This window comes from Lissotriton helveticus, chromosome 8, assembly GCF_964261635.1.
Source record: "Lissotriton helveticus chromosome 8, aLisHel1.1, whole genome shotgun sequence".
In the NCBI taxonomy this organism is placed as follows: Eukaryota; Metazoa; Chordata; class Amphibia; order Caudata; family Salamandridae; genus Lissotriton; species Lissotriton helveticus.
This window is the reverse complement of record NC_136069.1, coordinates 1,707,877,554-1,707,903,817: the sequence shown is the minus strand read 5'-3', so window position 1 is coordinate 1,707,903,817 and position 26,264 is coordinate 1,707,877,554. Positions and strand designations below refer to the sequence as shown.

Sequence of the window (26,264 nt, the reverse complement as noted above, 5' to 3'; positions counted from 1 at the left end):
CTTAAATGCCCATGGGTGAGTACTTACACAGTTAGTGTAAAGTGAGTACCTCAGCCTATGATACTATGATGAACTTAAAAGCCCAGTGCTCAGAACTTGCACAGTTAGTGTAGAGTGAGTACTTCAGCGTGTGTTACTACGACAAGACTAAATGCACAGTGCTGAGTGCTTGCATAGTTAGTGTAGAGTCACTACTTCAGCGTGAGTTACTATGATGAACTTAAATGCACGAGGCTGAGTACTTACACAGTTAGTGTAGAGTGAGTACCTCAGCGTGAGATATTATGATGATCTTAAAAGCACAGGGCTGAGTACTGGCACAGTTAGTGTAGAGTGAGTACCTCAGCGTGAGATATTATGATGATCTTAAAAGCACAGGGCTGAGTACTTACACAGTTAGTGTAGAGTGAGTACCTCTGCGTGAGATATTATGATGGACTTAAATGCACTGTGCTGAGTACTTGCACAGTTAGTGTAGAGTGAGTACTTCAGTGTGAGTTACTATGATGAACTTAAATGCACAGTGCTCAGTACTTGCAGTTAGTGTAGAGTGATTGCTTCGGAATAAGTTACTATGATGAACCTAAATGCACATTGCTTAGTACTTACACAGTTAGTGTAGAGTATATACTGCATTGTGAGTTCCTATTATGAGCTTAAATGCATAGTACTGAGTACTTGCAAAGTTAGTGTAGAGTGAGTGCTTCAGAATGAGTTACTGCGATTAACCTAACCGCACAGTGCTGAGTACTTACACAGTTAGTGAAGAGTGAGTGCCTCAGAATACGATACTATGATGAACCTAAAGGCACATTGATGAGTACTTGCACAATTAGTGTTAGAGTGAGTTCCTCAGCATGAGTTACTATGCTGCACTTAAATGCACAGTGCTCAGTACTTACACAGTAAATATAGAGTGAGTACTTTAGAATGAGATATTATGATGAACTTAAATGTACAGTGCTGTGTAATTGCACAGTTAGTGTAGAGTGAGTACTTCAGCATGAGTTACTAGGATGAACTTAAATGCACAATGCAGAGTGTGTGTACAGTTGGTAAAGAGTAAGTTCTTCAGTGTGAGTTACTATGATGAACTTAAATGCACAGTGCTGAGTACTTACAGTAAGAGTAGAGTGAGTGCTTCAGTGTAAGTGACTGTAATGTACTTAAATGCACAGTGGTGAGTACTTGCACAGTTAGTGTAGTGTGAGTACTTCTGCCTGAGTTATTACAATGGGACTAAATGCACAGTGCTGAGTACTTGCACAGTTAGGGCAGGGTGCATACTTCAGCGTGAGATAATATGATGAACTAAATGCACAGTGCTCAGTAATTACACAGTTAGTGTTCAGTAAGTACTGCATTGTGAGTTACTATGATGAGCTTAAATGTATAGTGCTGAGTACTTGCACAGTTAGTGCAGAGGGAGTGCCTCAGAATGAGTTACTATGATGAACCTCAATGCATCGTGCTGAGTACTTGCACAGTTAGTGTGGAGTGAGTGCTTCCGAATGCGTTACTATGACGACCCTAAATGTACAGTGGTGAGTACTTGCACAGTTAGTGTAGTGTAAGTACTGCAGTGTGAGTTCCTATGATTACATTAAATCCACAGTGCTGAGTACTTGCGGTTAGTATAGAGTGAGTATTTCAGTGTGAGTGACTATGATGTACTTAAATGCACAGTGGTGAGTACTTGCACAGTTAGTGTAGTGTGATTACTTCAGCGTTAGATACTGCTAGGAGCCCCCAAAGTCACTTTCTGACAGCCTTTCCATGTCAGAAAGGCCGTCAATAAAAGGCTGTCGGAAACCAACATCATAATCCCGCCGGAGAAAACACTGTTCTTAAGGGATTATGAGGAGATTCCAATCAACAACAGGCTCCATGAGCCTGTTGAATTCAGTCGGAGGGTCCTTCTGACTGCTGCCTCTGACCACACACATCATCGTGCGTCAGTCGGACTACAGTAGTAGATGCCTTTCGGACCGCAACCAACAAGCCGTTGGTTGCAGTCCAAACCGTATCGTAACGAGGCCCGTAGTGGAGAATGAGTACTCCTGTGGTACTGTTTTTTGTACTATTACATGCCTTTCTGAATTAAGACCATAACATCTAAAATATGAATAAAATGAAAGATCCATGGGATATTCACATACACTGCACCCTCCTTACACTTTTACTTATGTTGCTGGAGTGGGGCACCCAAAATCTAGCCTGATTTTGGGAGTTCACAACTTTAATATGGAGTTGGATATCTTGGTCCAATTCACAAAGGCATGTGAAAGTACCTAAAAGGGTACTACTGTATTATTACTTCTCATACCCATATTGTGCTTGTTAATTGGTCCCTAAATGTATATTAAGACATGATAATAAAATATCTTAGAAAATTAGAATTTAGTTTATAATAAAAAAAACATTGGCACACTAATAAGGAACTCCTTTTTTTAAACGTGCTTAATTTCAACATATGTACATATAGTTTCCAGCAAAGAAAGAAAATTCATAATTTGATTTTTTTTATTTTATAAATACCACTAGAATTTCAGATTTTTCTTGCATTGAATATAATTGTTAAGAATTTATTAGCTATAACATAAAAATAGTAACAATAGTTGAAAGAAGTTAAGAAACCAATATTTCAAAATGAGACACTTAGAATTCAATTCTATTCCCGATTCAAATATCTCAGAAGAATGATATGTGTTAAAAGAACACAGCAGGAACAATTGTCATCATCAATGCTTTAAAAGTACAATTCACATAACCCATCAATAGAGTATATGGTATATGGTATATGTGTTCCCGAATGCTTCAAATGACAAAAACCACATCTTATATAATGCATTTCAATTTTATAATGAGCATTTTCTAAGAGAATCTTCCAACATCCTTAAATCAAGGTACTAAGTAATCAGGGGCTTGCCTGACAGAGGCTGACTCTCATAGGCCCAATGTTGACAATTGAAATTATGTGACAGAGCTATGGATCTAGAAGGCAATGTTACATTTCACCTCAGTAAGTTCACTCATTAAGTTGCATTTGAGGGTAATGACTTGAAACTTCTCAACTCCTATGAGGACTGAGTTTGCTGTTACAAGCTTATTTCTGAAATAAATGATAATGCCACACACATCTTTCAAAGATGATCTGAGACTATGTGTCAATCATCAAATTAGCTAGGGTAGATACTTCTTTACCCGATTGTGCGAGAGATGGCATTGCCACTACTTTAGCTCACAGAGAGTCACACAAATGAAGTTCTCTATATGGAGAAAAGACAGGAGAAGAAAGAGGCTTCCACGGCACAAAGAGGGACACATTTGTGTTTCCCTGCTCTGTAAATGTAAGCAGAATAAATCTACATAATCATTACTCCTTACTTACGTGCAATGAATAAAGGTTACTCGTGTCTTTGACAACCATGAACCACCAAAACCTATGTGATGAGACCGTACAGATCAATAATATAAGCTTGCACAAAACAAATCTTAAAAAAAGTCATGATTCTTGATTCTTTTCAAAGCACTGATTCCAGCCTAGTCCGGGGCTTTGTGTTTGCCCCTTCATGCCAGTCTCTTCCACATCTTCCCCTGATGATACTAAGTCCTTTACGCATCCGGAGTAAATTTTCTAGTCATGCGTCATGAGCTTCTGCTTCATTGCATCATCTAGGATGGAATTTCCTTTTGCTGCGGTGTACAAACTACAATGCCCCACAGTTGGGCACAAACATATACAATGGACATTCTATGTTAAATGTTACGGGAACAAGTACAGCATCTGCTTGTTGGCTGCATGGATTGTTCCTCCACAAAAATGTGGAGCAGTGAGGGAAAAGAACTGAAAATAAAGAGTAACTAGAGGTTTGAATAAAATCATCAAAATCCATACCTCACCAATTGCCTTTCATCCCTTCAGTCTTGGAAGCTGATGAATCTGGTGACACTCACTCACATGATTCAGACCTTAGATGAACAGCCTCCAGCATCCTTATCCACACCAGTTTAGACCAGATTGTATTCAAGCTTTCAGCTTTAGGCCTTTTTTGACCAAAGTTTTAAATAATTAAATATAGTGTACCATAGTGTGAGGAATGAAGAAGATGGCGTGATACAAAGAACTACAGCAGGGAGAGGAGGTCTATTGAGGAAGATAAAAGCAGGGATAGTGTTCTAGAAGCAGGGTTATCAGAAAATACCGGAGAAGCCTTTTCTTTCTTTCTGGTTTCTTTCCTTGCTTTCCCTCTTTTCTGTCTGTGGGTTTTGTAGAAGATGCTGAAGCATACTCACCATCAAGCAGCTGGAACTTTCAGTTTGTTGCCCTTTAGTTTGTGGTGATGTCTTTGTCAGGCCTCCTCTAGGAAGCGGCTCCTTCTTGCAATGCATTTTTCAACATCCTGAGCCAGAAGGAAGATCAGAATTCACTTAGTTTATTTCCTTCCAGACATAAGTACTAGTGGACTGGAGGCTGTCTTTCTTGTTTGTAGGGTGGAATACATTGTCTGGTCTTTTCTGGTACTCATTGTGTCAATGGTATTTGAAACTGGTTTTGCTCGGTGTTGCACTGTAGGAAAGACTCTTAAGGTCTTTTTTGTTTTGGTGAGGGAGTTCTGTGCCTAAATACATCAGCGGGGTTTCGAGTTTAGCGTCTCCACCCATTCTCTGGCGATGAGATGACTGATCTGGCTGAATTTTTTTCTGATGGTGTAGTGCAAGGCATTTACTGCTCTATTTTCAACAGATGCATGCTCTAGATCTGCTTCCAGTGCTGCAGTTGTTGGGTGTTTCATGAGTCCAAGAAATTTCTTCCATGGATGCCTCTCTAATTGGCTTCACATTCCGTCAGTGGCTATCATTCCTCCTGCTTTATTCTCCACCACAGCTTCACTTGTTTGTAGGTGCACATTGCCATGACGTTTATCAAATTTTGAAATAGGCTTTGGTGTATTCGCTGCCCTATCTAGTTTGATATAAAAATGTTTCTTACAGGCTAGTGACTTGCACACAGTATATAAACACAATATTAGTTCCAGCACACTTCACAATAGTGTCAGTATCACTGTTGTTTTCACTAGTCAGAACAGTTCAGCACATAGAGACCAAAGAAGGATGTCCAGATCCAAGATGTGGTTTTCTTTATCCAAATATTCTTCATTCGTTTCAAACAAATTCTTCTTTTGAAAGTTTATTTGACATAGCCAACGCGTTTCGTCTCTTTAGGAGACTTCTTCAGGGCTTCTTAATTGATGGCATGATATAAGTTCTCAAAATTTAGCGCTGTATTTTTATAAGCCAATTTTTATAATGTATCCAGATAATCTATGCCGCTTTTGCTGCCGTAATTCTAGCAGGAGGCGACTGAAGTAACATAAACGTGATCGAAAATACAAGAAGCTCAGACGTGAAGTGTGTATGCACGCACTTGGACACAGTGACTGCCAGATACTTGAAGGCCTTTTACTACTGAGACAAGCTTTAACAGGGTTATTGGTGTATCTCACGCCCTTTTGTATCATGGCAACCAAACCATAACCGTGGACTTTGAAGCATGAATTCTGATAGGATCTTTCGCACAATAGCTTTTGCTTGCTTTGTGTTCGGCTTTACAGCGTTTTCTGTTGTTCGCATGAAAATGGCATCTTCATAGATTTTGAGGTCGAGGTGCAGATATATCAAGCTCCAACCTTGCTTAACGCCTCTGTTGGAAGAAAACAATTCACATCTTGCTCTGATGGTGCCAACTCTAACTTATGCCTTTGAGTCGGAGTAGAGGCTCTTTGCTATCCTCAGAAGGGCCAGACATATGCCCACAGACTTTTAATCTAAACCATAGTAGCTCCCTTTCCACCAGCTGATACGCTTGACATTAGTCTAAGAAGGCGTCAACGTTGGATAGAGAATATATGGCCAATGTGTTATAATATGTAGATCTGGTCTGTTGTGGATAGGACTCGCATAAAGCCCCTCCTTTTGGTTTGGAGATATGATTGCCTTGAGCCCATTATTCCATATGTTATGGGATGCATTTGGTAAATAATTTTCCTGAATGTCAATGAGGCTGATTTCTCTGTATTGGTTTCTCAAGTCATTGTAGGCCCTCTTGAGTGGGAGTGACCGTGGCAAGCACCCCTCCCACAGACTCCTGTCTGGACCACAGACCCCACTGCCCTGATGGACCCTTAGACTGACTCCTAAAACGGATTTCTTTAGTGGGTGCTCAAGGGGCTTTAAGGTTTGTTATCAAATGTCTCTCCCACTCCTATATCCTGCCTCAGTCTTTCACTAATGCTTGCACTGCTACACTATTTTGTAGTTGGCTTAGTAATTATGAGACTATTTTTGCATAGGGTATTGGGGTGTCTTTTTTATTTCAACACATTTTTATTGTAAGTACATTGGGTTGACTTCATTTGTGTGGACCTGTGCATTAAGGGACACATGTACTAAACTTTAACGCACCATGATACACCAAGGAAACTTGCAGCACTGTGTTGTGTGAAACAGAGGGAGCAGAAATGCATCATTTCTACTCTTATAGTACACACGTCTGCTCCCTCCTTGCACTGGTGAACCGTGTGCTACCTCTTGCCGATGCAGGCACTCTTGCACCTTGGTGTATGGTGCCATCGATACCCTCCTGCACAAAAACAATTCTAAGAGGCAATTTCCTCTTTCTATACATGATGCAGAATACATCACGCATAGAAGGACAAAGTCATGGGGAATAGTCAAAATATTTCTCCTCGTTATGCCACACTCAAGTGGAACACAACCCTGGCAATGCATTGGAATGCCCATGATCCAACACGGAATGTCTGCTATCACAAAATGTAAAGCAACATAGCGCAAATGCTTTATTACGTAACACATATTGACAAAGTCACCCTAGGCATCACCAATCACCCCTTACGTGACTTAGTAAATATCACTTAAGGACTGAGCCTGAGTCATTCACAGATTGTGGTGCAATGTGTCAGCTTTAATGTGGGGAGTATAGCATTTAAAACGATGTGCACTGACTGGCGGATAGACGATCGGGATATAGTGTCGGATGCTTGTCCCATTGTCGCGGGCTGTCTTGTTGTTTTCTTCACATCAGATTTTTTATTAAAACTGTGGACATTCAACGGTGCTCCGTACTCAACGCTATGTCTCTTTTGTAGCTGGAGACAGAGTGCAGAGTCAGAACTAGATTCAATAGAGACCTTGTGTCCAGATACCCACATGACCCCTCTGGGCAGAGACCGAGGCCCTGATTTAGATCTTTGTGGATGGGTTACTCTGTCACAATGGTGACGGATAACCGTCCGCAGAAATATAAGTCCTATAGGGTATCATGTGACTTATATTTCGGCAGACGGGATACCTGTCACCATAGTGATGGAGTAACAATCTCATACGATATCATGTGATTTATATTTCGGCGGACGGGATACCTGTCACCATAGTGATGGAGTAACAATCTCATACGATATCATGGGATTTATATTTCGGCGGACGGGATATCTGTTACCATTGTGATGGAGTAACAATCTCATACGATATCATGAGATTTATATTTCGGCAGATGGGATATCTGTTACCATTGTGATGGAGTAACAATCTCATACGATATCATGAGATTTATATTTCGGCGGATGGGATATCTGTTACCATTGTGATGGAGTAACAATCTCATACGATATCATGGGATTTATATTTCAGCGGATGGGATATCTGTTACCATTGTGATGGAGTAACAATCTCATACGATATCATGAGATTTATATTTCGGCGGATGGGATATCTGTTACCATTGTGATTGAGTAACAATCTCATACGATATCATGAGATTTATATTTCGGCGGATGGGATATCTGTTACCATTGTGATGGAGTAACAATCTCATACGATATCATGGGATTTATATTTCGGCGGACGGGGTACCTGTCACCATGGTGATGGAGTAAACTGTCCGCTGAGATCTAAATCAGGCTGAAGTCTCATTACAGCACAAAGTGCTGACAGGACTTGAATGGAGTGAGTAGCACATGATTCACTTAAAAATTGTGCATTACACTATTTATTCTAATCCTTGTTAAGAATATTCAAGAGGCAAGTGATGGGATTTCCAAAGGATTTACATTTACTTTTGTTTAGTAATGAGCTTTGGTCTGGTGAGCGGTCCTATGGAGAGTTCTTCGCACTTTGGGAAGGTTGGCAGCCTAGCAACCATTGTAGATTACAAGAAAACCATCAGCAAAACTATCCTTTTCTAAACTGAAAACACTTTTGTGCTGAATTTATTTTTTGCAAAAAATCTCACTTTCAAGAACTATAACTTGCAGGCACAGATGGATAACTTTGCAACTTTTCAGGAAATGTGGGGTCATATTACCAACAAGTAGCGATATTTATCGCTAAATAGGCTTAGTGACGATTTTTTTATCGCTGAGCATCGCCAGAATTTATTGCTGTGATAACGTGTTATTAGCAACGTTTATCTCCAAAGCGATACATTTTCCGGCAATAGCGGTGAAATGAGTGAATATCGCTGAGAATACAGCGATATTCACGCATTAGCGACCAAATGCTCTTAGCCATGTTATCCACCTCCCATTGGATAACATGGCTAAGAACTGGTCTGGGCAGGTGTTAGTATTTGGAGATATTCCCACTTAGCGCGAATATTTCCATCGCTACACCTGCCTTGCTAATAGGCGATAGCGATGTTAGCGACTGTTTTCAGTCGCTAACAGTTTGGGTACGCCTACTTTGCATGTCATTAGCGATAAATATCGCTAACATGCAAAGCGGGCCCCAAACCACTCGCTATCACCTAAAAGCTGTCGCTAACTGTTGTATGCGACAGCTTGCTAATAGGGCGATAGAATTATCGCCTCTTAGCGGCAGAAAACGGCCTCTAAGGCGGTGAAAATTCGCTATCGCCCCCCCCATGATAATATGCCCCAAAGTCTGTAAATTTCCCTAAGATTCTATGCGGAAATTAGTTATTCCCCCACCCGTAGTTTTACCTCAGCAATGATAGGTGAAATAATGTGCTCTGCAGAGACATGCCGAAGATGAAGTAGTCAGACAACTCTCCAAATGGATTCCACAACGGTGCACACTATACTTTGTAGAAGGAGGGCACAACACTCACAATGGATTCTACAAGAGAGTACATTTATGGGCAGACACATACAAACAACAGAAGAGGTTTCAAGTACAGGAACTTTACTCACAAACCGTGTAATCTGCTGCACAAGGACAAAGTTGCTGAGGCAGGGAACCCACAGTTACAAACATTTGCAAATAGGTTGGGTGGCCACTCCCCCAAGTTGTTCAAACACCTACTGGGAGAATATTTGACCCCTGTTTACACTGCAAAAGAAACATAGAAGCTGAGGAGAACAAATGTAACAAGACAGGGAAGAATGTTTTCTCTGTTCCAGCAATAAAGCCCTGCACTTGAAGTCTGCATTTGATGTAAAACAAAGTTACAAGATGAGTAGGGGGTGGATAAGGGCCTCAAAGACAGACAGGGGCTGCAGAGGGCCTCAGGAGAAGAAAAGAGTGGCCATCACTGGTCCTCAAAGAGGGGAGTGAAGTTTCTGAAGAACCTCAAAGGTGCTTACCAGAGGCGAGACCTTCTAGATCTAAGGGCTCAACCATGCTATTATTCAGTGAAAAGAAGGCTTTTTATACAAGGCAGACATCACAAAGGCCAAGCCACCATTTCAAATGTAGGCACCCAGGCCCAAGGTGTGTCGGCGAGCCCATATGCATGGAAGTGGCCTCATAACCTCATTGAAGGCTTCCATTCAGGTGATCACTGGAGAACTGCACTTATGCACACATGCAGTAAACAAATGTAAAATAAACTGCATTTCTACATGACCCGAATATGCGCACTTATGCGGAGCGCAGCATCATCTTAACCCGAAAACAAGAAAAGGGTTTACAAGTATTATAGTTCTGCTTCCATAGTGCGCGCTTTATTGAAAATTAAGAGGCGGCTTCCCTCTGCCTCATTGACTCTCTAGACCCTGCATTACAGGAATGGTACGGGGTACCCTGCTTCTGCGTTATGCACTTCTCAGCACTTGCCCACCCACCAGCAGTATATCCTCCTCTGATTCTCTCCGTCTCCTGTTCTGTTGCTTGTTTGCTGGTGGTACCTGGCACCAGCAGACCTCAGTGAATGACTATACTATATAGAGACATGCAGCACAGGCTGCAGTCATGCAACACTCAGGGAGCTATTGCCAAGGTGCTCCGCATGTCAGAATGTGCTGCAGAGTGCCTCAAAGTGATGAAACACATTGAGTCCATTTAATGATCATCATAGAAGTCTACAGGGGCACACATGTGAAGTGCCACACAAGTGTCCAACAGCCAATAGTAAACACGCCCCCCAAAAGCTGATTATGCAAGGGTGTGCTCGGTGTCCTGAAGTATCTGCCCGCAGATAAAATGATATTTTGCAGAGGAACATGGCCCAGAAAGAGACCACAAAGCACTTACACAGTGGATTCCACAAGAGTCTACACTAAGAGCATCCAGAGAATTCAGGAGAGTGGGCCTGAGTGTAAAAGTTTACCTTACAGAAAGAGGTAGCACAGAATGTGGGTGCACAGCACTCTGACTGCATTCCACAAGGGTGCACACACAGAGTAGTGTAAGAGTACATGTTGCAGAAGAACGCAGCACAGAATGAGGGTACACTGCACTCACAGTAGGTTCTACACAGGTGCAAACTCAGAGTACCAGGAGTATTTTACAGAGCAGCCCCAAATGTATGAGTACATGTTACAGAGTAAAATAGCACAGAATGAGGGTGCACAACTCTCACCGTAGGTTCTACAAGGCTCCACGCACTGAGTACCCAGAGAAATTTACAAAGCTGTCCTCAGCATTCGAGGAGTACACGTAAAAGATGAACGTATCACAAAATGAGGGTACACAACACTCACAGTAGGTTCTAAAGGCTGCACATAGAGAATCCAGAGTATTTTACAGAGCCGCCCCAGTGTACAAGTGCACGTTACGTAGGAAGGCAGCACAGGATGAGGGTGCACCACACTCACGGTAGGTTCTACAAGGGTGCACACACAGAGTACACAGAGTATTTTACAGAGCGGCCCTCAATGTATGAGTGCATGTTACAGAGTAACACAGCACAGATTGAGGGTGCACAACTCCCACCGTAGGTTCTACAAAGTTCAACACACACTAATTGACAGACCGGCCCTCAGTGTACGAGTACACATAACAGACAAACACATCACAAAATGAAGGTACACAACTCTCACAGTAGGTTCTACAAAGGTGCACACAGAGTATTTTACAGAACTGCCCTCAGTGTATGAGTACACATAAAAGATGAACACATCACAAAATGAAGGTACACAACTCTCACAGCAGGTTCTAAAAGGTGCACACAGAGTATTTTACAGAGCTGCCCTCAGTGTACGAGTGCATGTTACGGAGGCAGCACTCACAGGGAATTCTACAAGGGTGCACACACACTATACAAACAGAGGCCCTCAGTCTAAGAGTACTCCTTGGGTACATAAAGTAATCAGGCAGAAAAATAGTCAATCATCAGTAGGTAACAACTACACATCAAATTGATTAACGTAACATTATGAATTAAAGTGATTTTGACAGTATCCGCTCATAATTTACTCTACTTTAGAGATTTGACTTATAATTGGTCATTTAAAGAGTATTTGTCTGGTGAAGGTCATCATTCATTTGCTAGAAGTGCTTTCTAAATATCTACTAGAAGCCAAGTTTCAGTGAGTCCTCCTCCAGAATAAATTCTCTCGACTTTCCACCACCAGGACTCATCAGTCTCTCTCCAGGAGCCTGTGCAGAGGAAAGAATTCTTGCTTTTGTTCAGCTTGATGCAGATTATGGACAGGAAAGTCTGAAATGATAGTTTCTCTGCAACGTAAAAGGAAAAGTAATTATTAGTCCAAGCAATGACCATCTTTCCAGTATCATCTTGTAATGAAACACTGTGTTGTCGCGGTCAACCCTCTTATGATATTGCCGACAGTGTCATAACTTGACTTTTACAGTGACTTCAGCAGCAGAAATGACATAAGAGAATTTATGAACCTAGTGCCCGATTCCCCAAAGTAATCTGAGCCAAAATCCTAACTTTACGACTTTCGGTATTCACAAAAGGAATTTAGGATTAGTAAAGTTAAGAATCCTAACTATACTACTCCTAAACTGAGACAAAATCCTAACTTTATGACTTTCGGTATTCACAAAAGGCATTTAGGAGTAATAAAGTTAGGAATCGGGGTCAGAATCTTCCATTACTCTTTTAAAAACATTCACTTCCCATGGTGTAAACTACAGTTTAATAACTCTTCTGCTAGATAAGGGAACCAAAGAGGTTGTCAAAAGACCATTATGATTACAAGAAAAGGTTTTGAGGCTACATTAGCACCTCTGCAATCCAAAATCCATATTTAGCATACAAAATCAATGTAGAAGAGGAACAGCTCCCTACTTCCATGTCACTTGACCTTACAGCAGCTTACAACACTAATGACAACACATTCTGCTACTCAAATTTGAAGTACGGCTCTGGATTTCAGGAATCAGTTCTTTCATCAGTGACCAAACTGGGCAGTTATGTCTGAGGTTTTCAGTGCCTCATTTACTTAGTTGTGGCGTAGGGGAGCACCGCAAGCCTTCCTGTTGCACTGCCGTGTCAACAGAAAAGGGCAGAAATGTGTTGTATCTATGAGCTACGGCAAGTTCCTGTCCTCTTTCACGGTGCTTGTGCTCAAATGGCTGCCATGCGCCAATACAGGCACCCTTGCACCATCGCATGTGGGTGCCTGCGTTGAAATCAGGTTGTTTTTGTGCAGGAAGAGACACCTTCCTTCACAAAAACAACCATTACACCACCCATGGGGAGGCGTAGATGCTTGGCGTATTCTCAGGTTTGCAGCTTGTTGTAAATGTGGGAATGTGTCCCCTGCCAAGGGTGTTACATGGGAACAGCCACCGCAAGGTCCACGGGACACCTCCCCTTCGTAGTGTGAGACAACGCAGTGTTTTGCTCCGCGTTGCCTCACATATCTACAAGGTCATGAAAAGCCATACAGGGTGTCTGTACGCTGCCTTGCAAATTTGGCTCTGCAACGTGTGCCGCCGGAGCATCATTAAAAGTGACGTTCAGGTGGCGAGCAGGGCTTGGAAAGGACCCCTCAGATTTCTGATGAAGCAGACTCCTATGTGGTGCCCTCAAGGCTGAATAGTGAGAGGTCTTTTACCATAATGCTGAGCCTTTAACGCTGCTCTACCATAATATCATAGCAAAAAATATTGATTAGCAAAATATTGCCAAGGCAAGTTTCCATGGGTCACTCAAGGGTTTAAAGTGGGATTTAAAAAGGCAGGGTGTCTCTAATAGAGGTGTGGTCAAAGAAGCATAAGGTGAAAGCCTTTTGTAGAGGAATGACCTATGGAATTAAGACCGTGGCCTAAAATATGCAAACGACAATCCTGTGTTTCGCACAGTGTGTGACCTAATATTTGACTGCCTCTCTGTCATCTTTCCCCCTGTCCTTGTGTTATCCTCCATCTGCATAATTCACACCTCATCTCTTTCGTCTTCCACATCCTCTTTTCACCTTCCCCTCTGAACTAGCTTCCCTCCATCTCTTCACTGCTCCATCCCACACAAACCACCAACACACTCATTCACAAGTGAACATCAAGGGACTCATTTATGAGATTGTGATGCAATGAAGCAAGTCAACTTGGGCAGGAGTGTGCCATATTTAAGGTGATAAGAACAATGGTTATGTATGACAATATCCTCAAACTCATAAAATGTACAAACAGTTATCACATAAATCTTACAATCATGAGGTCTGACAGTAAATCCATGGACAGGATATTGAAAAGTAGTACGATTCTGTCATGGACTATCATACTGGTCAAAGAGTGACTGGAGATAGTAACATAAAAATGGCACTACCATACTTAGAACAATAGGAATAGTCGCAATCCTACTTAAGTGAGGACACTACCAAATAAGTAAAGAGACAGGAAAAAAGCCAATTTAAAAAAAATGAATGTATGTCATTTAAATAAATTGTTTGTTCTGAAGACAGTGGAGTGAATCATTATAAATAAGTCAAGTCAAGTCAAAATATATGTTTATTATGACCTTAGTCTTTAAACAATACAGTGAGTAAAACGCCGATTTGAGTATGCGACATAAAATTGTACACTTATTATTTTTAAAAACGTGTCCATTAAAATATCATACACACCATTATTAAAACTACAAAGGTTATATACAAATGTTAAAACCTATACACATTCTTATCCCTCCAAAAGTCCCTTCTGCTAGGATAAAAATACAGTAATGCAGGTTATTCTTTGGCCCTCAGCGCACTCAGGGCCTCCTTTAAGAACTTCCAGAGGGCTATTACAATATCCAAATATGGGATTTCAGATAGGAGGCTGGCCGCCTGAAACCTTGTTTTTACCTCATATTTTAGAAATACTGGGCGCAGCCACCTTTTCCTATATTCTAAGAGTACCGCACAGTCTAGCAGGAAGTGCATCAGGTCCCCCTTGGTTCCCAAGTTACACCTACAGTGACCTTCCTCATCTAGCATTCTTATATTGAGGTCTCTATTTGTTACCCATGGGTTAATACCAATTCGAAGCCTCAGTATCTCTTGCCTGAGGCCACGATTGGGTAATCTATCGAGATATGGGAACCAGTTTTCCTGGGGCCACGCATTTAGCATGTGTGCCACAGATTTTTTCTTAGTTAGGTAACCCATATCAGTTGATTTCGAGACCTCTTTCCCCCTTTGCTTCAGATCGCCTTTGGAGATAAGTATTTGATATGAACTCAAATCCAAATCGATCTCAAGTGCGTTGCAGATTCCCTTCAATTTTTCCCTGCTGGGCTTTGCCCATTTTAACTCGCTTTTCTGGATTTCTTTCCGACACCAATATGCTACTTTTTTACTTTCGGGGTCGTCTAGTCTCTTCCAAAATCTGATCACAGCCATCTGGGTTAATGTCACCCAAGACTTTGTACCTAATTCAGTTCTGATGGCTTGTATCATTGCAGATTGAGGAAGAGATAGGAGCCTTTTTATGCAGTTACCCTCCATCGTGTCCCAAGATCCCTTACCGCTCAAATAAAGGATCTCTGCACCATATAGAGCTTGCGGGGGGATCATTGCGTCAAAGGCTCTGAGTAATGGTCGGTGTGATTTCTCGCCATAGTCCCCATTGAACCTTTTTAGGCCGCATATGGAGGAGAGTGCCTTTGCTTTTTGCGTTTCCAGGTGGGTAGACCAGTTTAAGGCCCTGTCGAACCAGATACCCAGATATCGGTACTCATCTACTGACTCTAATTTGAGGTCCCCTATAAACCATCTAAATCTGCTTGGCTTTTTCCCAAAGCATAGGGTTTTAGTTTTGTCCAGATTGATGGTTAAGAATTTGTTGGCACAGTAGGTATTGAAAGCATTTAGCTTCCTTTGGAGGCCTCTCTCGGTCTGGTCTACTATCACCAGGTCATCCGCGTACAATAGGCAGGGTATCTTGTTTCCGTCCATTTTGGGGCTGGCACTACCCTCCACCTCAAGGTGTGCCGGAAGGTCTGACAGGAAAATCGAAAATAACTGGGGGGCCAGCACACAACCCTGTCTTAGCCCGTTGACGATGGGTATTTTGGGAGTTAGGGAGCCCTCAGTGTCTTTAATTACTTGCCCCCAATTTTCCCTATGGAGTTCTATTATTATACTGAGAAGGTCTTTTGGGATATTTAGCCTCTTTAATGTATCCCATAGTCTAACTCGATCCACAGAGTCAAAGGCTGCTTTAAAGTCGACGAAACAACAGCATAACTTGCCATTTTGTTCCGTCGACTTCCTCGCCATCGCCCATAGGGCAAACCCGTGGTCTATAGTCGAGTGGCCCGGTCTAAAACCGCCCTGTTCTATGGGGATTATTTGATGCGCCTCAACCCATATATTCAATTGTTTTAGGACGATCTTAGCGAATACTTTTTCTCCAATGTCTAGGAGATTAATTAGCCGATAATTTTCTGGAGCATCTTTGCTCCCCTTTTTATGGATCGGCCTGATTATGGCCCCTTTCCAGGTTGGGGGTATTACTCCTTCTTTTAGCACTACCTGGAACATCTTTGCAAGGAATCTTGCCCACCATTTGACCTCGGTCTTCAAAATTATTGCAGGTAAATTGTCTGGGCCTGCTGCCCGGGTTAACTTAAGATCTTTTATTGTGTGCTCGACTTGTTCTTCATTAAAGTTAACTAACCATTGAAACGCCGTGTCGACAACCTGTGACAAAGACTTGTGTTTTTGTATGAGTTTGTGATAACTGTATGTACATTTGATAAATTTGAGGATGTTGTCATCCATACCCTTTCGTTGAAGAAAAATATTTGGAGATGTATTTGTGATGAATTGTTATCTAAATCGGTATGCGATTTCAATATGTGTTTTTATTTCTTAATGTAATGCTGTTTATAATAATTTTAAATATTTGTATGTATCAATATGTAATAAATTGGACATTTTACATGATACAGTGGTGAGAGTGTGGATAGACACTGATTGATAAAAGAACCAATTGATTTTCTCTTATACAAAAATAAGAGATTTGGGGCCATATGTAGGAAGCCTAATACCGGTCCGTAACGGACAAAATTACCGAAGTTCGGCTGTTACCGACCGGTATTAGGCTTTTCAGATGTAGGGGCCTAATTTAAGGATTCGGTAATTTACCGAATCTGTAATTTAAGGAATCGGTAAATTATCGAATTCTTAAATACCGATTCGGCAAATTACTGAATCCTTAATGTAGGGAACACTCAAATGAGTGCTTTTCACATTTTAGGATTCGTTATTTAACACCAACTACAAGTGGTAAATATCGAAAACCCCAAAAGAAGCAATTTTTTGCAAATTATTACAGTGCCATGTGGCAGACATACATGCCCTTAGGGCATGTATGAGTGCCACATGTGCACCCATACACAATTCAGGGGTGCAACAGGGTGTCAAAGTGACACCCTGCCACCCTTCAATGTGCTCCCCTTTTTACTGAATCGGTATTTACCGATTCGGTAATTCCCATTCATTCCTATGGGCCTCCAGGCCCATAGGAATGAATGGGAATTACCGAATCGGTAAATACCGATTCAGTATTTACCAAATCTTACTGATTCGGTAATACTTACCGAATAAATACTTACATCCCATTTACAGATTCTAAAATACCGAATCAGTAAAATTCAGTATTTTAGAATTGGTAAATCAGGATTATCTATATCCGGCCCATAGTCAGGAAAGGTGTGAATTGATGAGTGTGTGAAACAAAGGGAATTCTTGCTTGTTCACATTAACTTTGAGACCCTGTCCCTTTTGGATTAGAAGGGCACCTCTCCTAAATCTGTGGAGCCGTATTTAAGGTGATACAGCACATTCCTGTCCTTTCCCTTGCTCTGGCACCTTTTTGGCAGACTAACGCCAATAGATGAACTGTGTTGTATTCTGTATTGTTTTTGTGCGGGAAGGGCTATCACAAAAACAATCCTGGATAGAGGAAGACAGAAGGATAAATATAGAGATTTCTCCTTGCTACACCTCCCCAGGGAAATTTTAGGATTGTTGATCATTCCCAGGTTTACAAGCTCTTGCAATTCTGGGGATGTGTCAAAATCTATGGGAGTTGCATGGGAATTCCTTTCTTGGGCAGAGTAACTCAATTGAGCGATTTGCGTAGTGTTGCGTTACTCCAGATTTTTCAAGCTACTCAGAGGCACGCAAAGTACTTTGTTTGGCTTAAAAAATCTAACTTAGAGGTTTGCATCATGGGTGTACCACATTGTGTGTTGCAAATGTGACGCAAGCCTCTCAGAAATATGCCTCTACATACAAACTACATCCTGAAAAAAAGTAGATACACTTAGGGAAGTAAATTGAGCAATAGGTCAAATATAAAAAGAGCTACTTTACTGATTTATTGTTGATAAAGTAATATTAAAAACTGGATATGCTGGCTTATAGTTTCATGAAAAAAATTAAATCTTAGTCCTAGATGGATTTCATTCAACTTCTCTACCCTACACTTACCTTGATTGGCTGGTCATTCCACCCCACAGAGCTAAAATCTTTATAATCATCTTTGATTCAGACCACTCATTCAACCCCACATCAATGCCGTTGTTGAAAGTCCCAATTTGTAACTTCCTATGCTTTGAAAATTCCGACTTATCCTTCAAACCGTCCAAGGGAGTGAGATCACAAAATGTCTGGTAATGTGATGTAAAGACTCCTTGATTGTCTCTGTAAGTGATCCCACTGAATCTGATGATCATTCTTCAAAGACTACAAAACTAACCTCAAAAGATGTGCCTAAACTGCCAAAAGTTTACTATTTTCTAAACCAGCACAGAAGGCACTCTGCTTGCTCCCTTCAGAGGCTAGGATCAGATTCTGTATTATCCATGAGGTGGAGTGGGACACGTGCCCGACATACCTACAAAAACTAGCCTCAAAATACAATAAAAGCAGGAACCTTTACCTGATTCACAACACCAGATCCCGCTGTGACAATGCAACCATCGAAGGTAGTGTCAGATCATTCGGAGGATTGAGTCCCAAACTCTGGATTGTAGTGTCAGATCATTGGGACGGTTGGGTCCCAAGCTCTGGATTACACTGGACCTCCAAACTAGAGATGAACCAAACCTCCCCTGATTGAGGTCATTTAAGGTAAGAACTAAAGTGAATTTGCCTAAATCCACCTTTCTGAGTATTGCTGCTGACAAATACCGATTGACAGTCTTCACTTCATCCTCAAAAGATGGGCTGTATATTGTTCCCCATACTTTGATAATTGTACATTGTTATAAATTTATCACTGAATCACAACCAATGCTTTTCAAAACACCCAAATCTAATAAACAAAACTGTGCAGCTTTGCGTAGCCCTTGAATAAGTCTGTTCAAAAGAAAGTTAGACTCTCCTGTATTTTGGATACCCAAATACCAAACTCTTTAAAGTACAACTCTTGGACAAAAAGCAGAAAGTAGTATGAGAGGACACAAAGTGGTAAGGACTAGGAAAACTATCTGCAGTGGTGGCTGGCATTCATTCTACCGCCGCTTCAGGAACTGTACCTGAACGAGCTCCGAAAACTTCCAAAAGAGAACACTTTCATGGTGCCTTGATTGAACCTGGAGGAGACACAAGAAAGCAACAATGAACAATAGAATATGGATGGTAGAAATGTGGCTTTCATTGATATAGATAGATTTCTAGTCACTCTTCTCACTTATCTTCCTCCACAACTCATGGCCACACTTGGAGGTATATTTATGAGAAGGTTGCATCAAGTTTCACCACGCAATGTGGTACATGCGTGATACAAACATCTAGGTAAGATTTATGAAGCCATACAAAGCCCTTTTGCGTGGCTTTGAATGGCTCCAAAAATCTGGATTGATGCAACACAACAAATCGCTGCATTGTGTTACTCTGTCCTGGGAAGGCATTCCGTGGGTGTTGTGCGGGTGTTTCCATGCAACTCTCATGGATTTTAACACATTTACAGGAACTTTTAAACTTGTGAATGCTCCAAAACTCTGGGCCTGATTCACAGAACTAACTTAAGACAAAATCCTAAAATTACTACAATTTAGGTATTCACAGAAGGCACTTACTAATTTTGGTATACACAGAAGGCACTTACTTACAGAAGTTAGGAGTCCTAACTTTAGGACTCCTAAATGCCTTCTGTGAATACAGAAAGTCTTAAAGTTAGGATTTTTCTCAGTTTAGGAGCAGTAAAGTTAGGACTCCTAACTTTAGGACTCCTAAATGCCTTCTGAGAATAACAAGTCTTACAGTTAGGATTTTTTTCAGTTTAGGAGTAAGTGCCTTCTGTGAATGCCAAAATGAGTAAGTGCCTTCTGTGAATACCCAAATGGTAATAAGTTTAGGATTTTGTCTTAAGTTAGTTCTTTGAATCGGGCCCTATATACCTCCCCAGTAGAGCCATAATAAGGAGAAATATCTTTATTTCACTTTGTTACATCTTCCAACTATATAGATAGAGGAAGTTCCCTCTCAGGATTGTTTTTGTGTAGGAATGGGTCCCTTCTTGCACAAAAACAATCCTGCTTGCAACTCAAGAATCCTTGCATAGTGGTGCAAGGGTGCTGGTGTTGTCGCTAGGCAGCCCCTTGTGTGCCAGGGCAGTGGCAAAAGTCGGGAATGCACTGTATGCCTTAACTACGGCCCTTTCTCAGTGTCACAGTGCAGCGCCCCTTTATCATAAATATGCCCCTTGGTGTCTATGGTATCCTAAAGAGACCACCACAGTTATGCATCAAGCAGGAGTGAGGCACTGTTCATGCTTTCTATTTAGATTCCATTTGTAAGTACAGAGGAGCTGACAACCCACCAGGACCAGTCCCTCAGTGTTAGGCCGAGTTCAGGGAGGCACAAGGCAGACAGGGGTGACTTGGCCCTCATCTGAGACATGGGCGGGCACTCACCTTGAAGCGAGGGAGTAGCCTTGAGGCAAGTGTGACTACAGGCGTCCCTTCCCCTCGTATGGTCTCATGCTGCAATTAGGAGGCAACATTAATTGAATAATCTATCTATGGTTATTTCAACACCAGTGGGTGCTGTATACATACATGTATTATTTATAAATATTATATTTGTTACTAACAACAAGAGTGGTACCAGGAAATTCGTTCCTCTTTGGTCCTGAAGAATAGCTTTGGGGCAGGGGTAGAAACATGTCGACCAGTGGACCTGGGTACAATGTTAGCTTTAGATTCGCTAATTACCCCATATTTTAACTGTACCGGACAGGGGTGATAATAAATATTTTTCCTACTGTATAGGTATTTCTAACCTTTAGTTCCCCACACTCAGACCTCCCACGTCTCCATAGGTCATAGCACACCCCGTCCGCAGCAGGACAGGAAGACCCCGATGATGTAGCACGCCACTAAGGGGCAACTCTGGTGGGTGAGAGTTATTGAAGGAAAACACAGTGTTTACCTTGGAAAAACATCTAAGTGGAAAGAAAGAAGACCCATCCCATAACAGGGGGACTCTATGATAATTATTACATGACTGTTTTTGGAGGATGGGTCCTCCTGTTATAAATTTGTCTTCTACCTCCCCCTTTTCTTTGGCACCTTGGCCCAAACATGCTGGTTGAGGAAATATAATAATGGGATATATTGGGATTTATGTTTCAATGGACGGGATATCAATCACCGTTGAGATGGGAGAGCAGCATAAGAGAGAGGCAGCTCAGGAGGCTTTGAGTGCACACTGTGATGATAAATGGATGTGGTGGTGTCAGGGAAAATATGTTTGCATGTAGTAGTAGTAATAACTTTATTGTTGTTACATAAATATAACCCTAAAAGAACATTTAAAATCACATATAAAACAATGTCCCAATGATTTCAGTTACCTCACAGGTGCCATAATAATTATATTCCAGTCTCAACAGCTTACAACAAATGATGGGTGGACTCATATAACTATGTTGCAAAATTCTGTAGATTTCCTCAGGCACAAAAAGAGTTTAGGGTTTTGATATCACATTATTTCTGCAACTGTTAAGAGTCTAAGGTGCTGCTAAAGTGACACCTGCTATAGACAAACAATACAAAGTGTCAAGGAACTCACTCGAGTGCAACATCAAAGTAAAAATAAGAAGTGGAAAGAATCTAACAATTCACACATTTCAGTTAATGGAGCTTCAGTAAAACCATCATTGACAGAAACTAAAAGTGCGTGGTAAAGCGTCTCCCACTTTGGGGCATATTATCAAAACTGGCGATAAAATTATCACTGTTTTAGCGACAGAAAACTGCCGCTAAAACGTCGATAATGGGCTTGATAATATGCTCTATGGAATTCCAATGGAAGCCCAGGTTAGATGTCCTTCACATTTAACCTGGGCTTCAATTGGAATTCCATAGAGCATATTATCAAGCCCATTATCGCCGTTTAAGCAGCAGTTTTCCGTCGCTAAAACTGCGATAATTTTATAGCCAGTTTTGATAATATGCCCCCAAATCATTCAGTGAGAAATATCTAGAGAACTTACACACATTGAAAGGTGCACCAGCAGAAGAATAGGAGGCAGGGAAACACCTAAAAAAACAGAGGTTCTTTGGACATGATGGGCCTTTAGAAATTCGACCCACAATTACAGTCCAGGGTTTGCAAGAGCACATCATTCATGGTAAGGTGGCACGTGCTCTAACCAACATGTATAACATCTGAAAAAACGAATGTAATTAACACAGCATCATAAAAGTAGTATCACCTGCCCACAATATCTGAATAATAGAATGCCAATTTCACCAAGGTCTAAAGCATCACTGTGTTAACATCTCACTAGCTGGGGGGTGGGGGATTTCAACAGCCTACATCACACTTCTGACACTTATGCACCAGGCCCAATAAGTTACAAACCTTGAGAGCGCCCAGACGACTGGTTGGTATGTGTCAGATCTAAGGACAGCGGGTGACACCCAAAGGGCGACAGATCGAAATAATCCACTCATTGGGGTGACAATTACTTGGGGCAGAAGAATAGGAAATGGGCCTCTGTTTCTCTGAATAATGGGCAGAAGGGGCAATCCCCCAAAGCACCGGTACCCCCCTGCCATTTGCCAGTCAGCGTGTCAAGCGGAAGTGTGCCAAATCTAAAGCGGGAGTACCGGGTCTTAGCTGAGTGGGGGGTGATCCTGTCCATAAAGGGTCATATTTTGTTGTACACTTATGAGCTAGGAACTTGTCTATCAAATCTTCTGGTTGCAGGTTGCGCCAGGTTTCCGAAAGGGTTTGATTCAAATATGAGATTTTGATCTGAGTGCCCAAGTTTCTGCCAAGATTTTCTAGGTTATCACACACACCGGAAAGCTGAAACCTATGGTAGAGTTTGTTACTCGCCTTAAGCCAAGGTGGGCATCAGTTCCTATCAAGTGCAATCAGCTCCCTGAAGGCCCTTCTATAGGACGCCTATCCAGGGGTGGACCAAAGTCTGATCCAGTACTTAGGATCCTGAGATGGACAATATGGTCAACTTCTGGATATTCAAATCCCATCTTAATAGTAACATTGGGGTTCTACTAGGTAAACTAAGCAAAACACTATAAACATCTGTTTGCGGTAGGTACTAACCGACTAGTGTCACTGTATCCCCAGAGATCCACCTCAAAACCAGTGAAAGCGCCCTACTGGAAATGGGTCTACACTTTTTTAAGATAGCACCAGATGTAAATGTAAATGTCAAAGGTTCCTATATAGCGCCTTATCACCGCAAGGTCTCAAGGCGCTTGCTTTGGGAACCCGTCCTGGCTTTTCCCTGTGAGATAACCCATACTCGGCATCCCCAAGGTGAAAGCCAGGCATCCCGCCGCGGGGGGGGGGGGCCGTAGTGGTGATTAAGCAAGCTATTGCCCAGAGTTGCAGAGTGTGAACCCGTGATTCGAGTAGGCACTGAAGCGAGAATTATCGAGTCCATGGACATTTGGGCTCAAGACCCTGCCGCGTCGGGAATTGAACCCTGGTCCCGGGTCTGACCTCTGCTTCACGGTCTGCCTCCTCTAACCAGTGAGCCACACTTCCCCCAAGCTCTTTGCTCTTTTCCAGTTGGATCCTCCAAGTGAGTTTCACCCCTAGGTATTCAAAACTCCTTGCCCGCTCAATCGGAGTCCCAGCGACCGCCATCTTGAGTTTAATGTACATTGGGGATTTCAGGGCACAACGTTGTGTTACCTGCATTGATTTGAAGGCCTCTAGCTTCACCGAATATTTTTAATTCTCCCCGCAAGATTTGGAGGTCCACTGGGGTGCGTGATGGAGGTAGGGTTCCAGCAAATCACCAGCAAAGGATTGCGGACATTTGCAAGTTTAGTGCGTCACGTTGGCAGCTCTTCATCAACCCCCACCAGGCTATTAATAAACAAACAAAATAAGAGCAGGAGCTAATACACACCCCTGTCTAACCCCACAGATAATAGGGATCCTATCAGTAGGAGCCTATTCCACCTAACATATGTGTCAGAGTGGAGTTTAAATAAAATGGTTGAGGGGTCTTCAGGCATAGTGTGTTGCCTCAAAACCCCGCCAGAAGATACCTAGGGACTAGCTGGAATGCAGCCCTAAAATCTATTAAGGCCACAGAAAGATGGTCATATGTTATTGTGACATATTTCCAGCAAATGGCTGAAAATCTAAACACTTAGGGGCATATCATCAAGGCGGCGCTATGAATTTATCGGCACTTTTTGCTACCGCGTGTTTTGCTGATTTTACGCCAGTTACAGCAACGTCCAGCTTTGCATCTCTAATAATCTCCGAAATACCTGAAGAAATGTCACTAACCGACATTTCTCCAATGATCAAGCTGCACGCTAACAGGCCGAGCAATAAGAATAGTAGTGCTAACCAGGGTTACCACCACTTTCCTTACGCCTGCTTGTAATCTGATATAGCCATGTAATCCAATGGGAGGTGGATTACATGGCTAAGAACATCCTGCCCTACCAGCAAGGTATCGCCGGTCGCAGTGTGATTATCGCTGGATTTCCAGCGATAATCACACTGCTTTCCAGCTAACGCTTGGATTCCTATCTTATTGGAGATATGCTTTTCTGATAGTACTCTGTCTCCGCGATAGGATCCAGCGTTAGCCTACGATTATTATCCTAGCGCTAAGTGCGCTTAGCGATAATTATCGCATGGCCTTGCTGATATGCCCCCTAGTCCATAGTACTACAAGTGGCCTGGGATAGGATATAGGCCAGGAGTTTTTCCCCACTTCATTGAATTTAAAGCCACCTCAGTCACTTTTCAGGACAAAGTGTAAGTGGTAGAGTTGCACTTGGGAAGCTGTAACCTCGGGGTATCCGATTCATGCTCACTGTTTCAATTAAAATTATTCTATAGGATTCTCATACTTTAAAAAGAGAGGTTAAGTGGTAACTCTGATCAGCTGGGACCAATGAGTCAGGCTGGGATTGCTCCTTCTGCTACCTGTTGCTAGGATTTTCCAAAAGGCTTGGGTTTCTTTGGGCCCGATTCACAGAACTAACTTAAGACAAAATCCTAAACTTACTACCATTTTGGTATTCACAGAAGGAACCTACTCATTTTGGTGTTCACAGAAGGCACTTACTCATCAATTAATAAGTGCCTTCTGCTCAATAGATTATTAGTAAGTGCCAAAGGCACAGAGTAAGGCTCTATTTCATGATCTTGAGAGATGGAAAAAATAACTCCTGAAAGATCTAAAACCAGAGCATTGTAGTCACTGTCAGGTGGAACGCAACCTTCAGATCACCTAAGAAGGACCAATAATATCTCATCAACAGCACTTAAAGATCTGCCCGCTGAAAGGTGGGTTTACCCGGATGATCTGATTCAGTGCGTCTGTTAGTTGCTCGCAGCCCATCCTCAAGAGTTATGTGAAAGAGTTGGTTTACCATATTTACTCCTCTTTTGATGGGATCTGGGATTCTCCACACATCATGTTCTTCTAGTGGCAGAGACATGAACTGCTCAAGCAGTTGAAAATGAGCATTACAATTCCCTGCTATAATTACAGGCCATGTTCTTTGAATCAAGAGGAATCTAGAAGGAAAATTGAATTTGGGATTAATTTTTATCTGCAAATGAGCATGTATGAGGTGCCATTTCTATAGCGCAAAGCAAGCCAAAAGCCATTACTTCGCTGTACAGGGTTACAACAACTATAAAGTCAACGAGTGACAGGAGAGGAGGCTTCTTTGTGGACAGGTAATGCATAGTGACGTATTGTTCGTTAAAGAGATGCGGCTGCAAACATTTCCCAAATTGGAGCAGGAGTGAGGCAGTGCTGGTGGATACGGGATGCTGCGCCAGATCCTCGGTAAGGCTTTCTGTCTTGTTTTTTCCCTTTTACACTTTTTACTTGCAGTCTGGTTGTGTCCTGGGTACGGGTGCACCGAGAACCACCGGTGATGGTGAGTTTGTCTGCAGGGGATTGGAGATGCTGTTACTTATGTCTTTGTAAATAATGCCGCTGGATCCAGAGCCGGGGGGGCTCCATCAGGATGGGGGTGATGTGATCATATTTATTCAGACCTTGGATGAGACTTGCTGCAGCGTGTAAGATGCCCCTAGAGGGTGCCAGTGTGGAGCCTGGGAGGCCATGTA

At 42.1% G+C, this 26,264-nt stretch overlaps 1 protein-coding gene across 2 annotated transcripts in view; it reads right to left on the bottom strand.

The window, feature by feature from the left end:
- Nucleotides 1-11,228: 11,228 nt before the first annotated feature.
- Nucleotides 11,229-26,264, bottom strand: part of LOC144772164 (uncharacterized) — a 56,095-nt gene continuing 41,059 nt past the window's right edge. For both annotated transcript variants that reach the window (XM_078656307.1, XM_078656308.1), the window contains exons 4-5: nucleotides 19,202-19,258; nucleotides 11,229-11,937 (exon numbers count right to left, since the gene is read on the bottom strand). In XM_078656307.1, the coding sequence (XP_078512433.1) occupies nucleotides 19,239-19,258 (20 nt within the window). In that variant the 3' untranslated portion in view covers nucleotides 11,229-11,937; nucleotides 19,202-19,238. The remainder of the gene's footprint in view (nucleotides 11,938-19,201; nucleotides 19,259-26,264) is intronic.